The sequence below is a fragment of the Penaeus monodon genome, chromosome 34 (genome assembly GCF_015228065.2).
Source record: "Penaeus monodon isolate SGIC_2016 chromosome 34, NSTDA_Pmon_1, whole genome shotgun sequence".
NCBI lineage: Eukaryota > Metazoa > Arthropoda > Malacostraca > Decapoda > Penaeidae > Penaeus > Penaeus monodon.
The window spans coordinates 5,969,354-5,970,555 of NC_051419.1; the positions used below are offsets into that span (position 1 = coordinate 5,969,354).

Below are 1,202 nucleotides of genomic sequence, written 5' to 3' on the forward strand. Positions count from 1 at the left end.
ACCTCTAGATGATCTGACATTCATAAGCTCACCTTTCTTGAAACTATCCTTCGTGTCCTTCTTAAACCTTGCTTTGCCTCACGTTTCCTTCGTCAGGTGGAGCTGCCCGAGGAGAGCCTGACGAAGGGGCTGAAGGAGATCGTCACGAGGGTAGAGATCGACATCTTCATGATCTTGATTCTTATTATGGGCACCAACTACGGCTTCATTGAGAGCTACCTGTTTGTTTACCTGAAGGAGCTGAAGGCGCCGAACTACCTGCTTGGTGAGTTGAGAAACCGAGATGTTTGTCACTAATTGATTAGTCGATTATATTGTTTGTTGTGAATGGAGAATCTATTATTTCCCGACAGTGGATTTAAACTATATTCTGCCCGTCAATATGTATACACTAGCAAACTTATCATTGATTTGTGCCGAATCTTAAACTGTACATTTCTGGGCAAAGTGTGTGCACTACATCTCACGGTCCGAGTATGGGAAAGGCATCCTGTTTGGGTAATGGTTTCTCACTCTCGCATCCAGCGTGCCTATGATAAAACACCGCCGTAGCCCTTGCGAGGGATCTTCCTCGTAGACTTAATCTTCTTTGTGGCATTTTCTTTCTCACGAACTTAATCTTACTCGCGACCCTGATATTCATCATGGTCTCATCTTTCCTCCAGACTTTTAACATTCCTCGCAGACTTCATCTTCTTTAACATTCCTAGCAGACGTAATATGCCTCTAGAACTTAATCTTCCTCGTCGATAAACCTTCTTTCCCTTAATATTCCTCGCAGACTTTATTTTCCCCGCTAACTTAACATTCCTGGAAGACTTAATATGCCTCTCGGACTTAATCTACTCCCTCGATTAACCTTGTTTTTCTAAATATTCCGGTAGAATTCCCATTCCTCGCGAACGTAACATTCCTTGCCGATGAACACTCTTCTAATCATCCCCCTCGATTAACCTTTCCCCCCTTAACACTCCTCGTAGTATAAATTTTCCTCGCGATAACGCCTCCCTCACTCCCCACAGGGCTAACCATGACGACCGGCTGCATGATCAGCATCCCCATGTTGTTCTGGGCCGACCCCATAGTGGCGAAGATGGGTCGACACAACGTTTTTCTCGTGTCCTTCCTCGCCTACGCCGTCAGGATGTTCGGTTACGCCTACATCACGTGAGTCCAGTTAGGTGTTTGCTTCTGTGTGTGTT

General features: G+C 45.3%; 1 protein-coding gene across 1 annotated transcript in view; it reads left to right on the forward strand.

Moving 5' to 3' along the window:
• Positions 1–1,202, forward strand: part of LOC119594539 — a 24,704-nt gene that overhangs the window by 18,409 nt on the left and 5,093 nt on the right. Inside the window, exons 10-11 of the mRNA XM_037943571.1 lie at positions 95–265; positions 1,023–1,167. Of these exons, the coding sequence (XP_037799499.1) occupies positions 95–265; positions 1,023–1,167 (316 nt within the window). The remainder of the gene's footprint in view (positions 1–94; positions 266–1,022; positions 1,168–1,202) is intronic.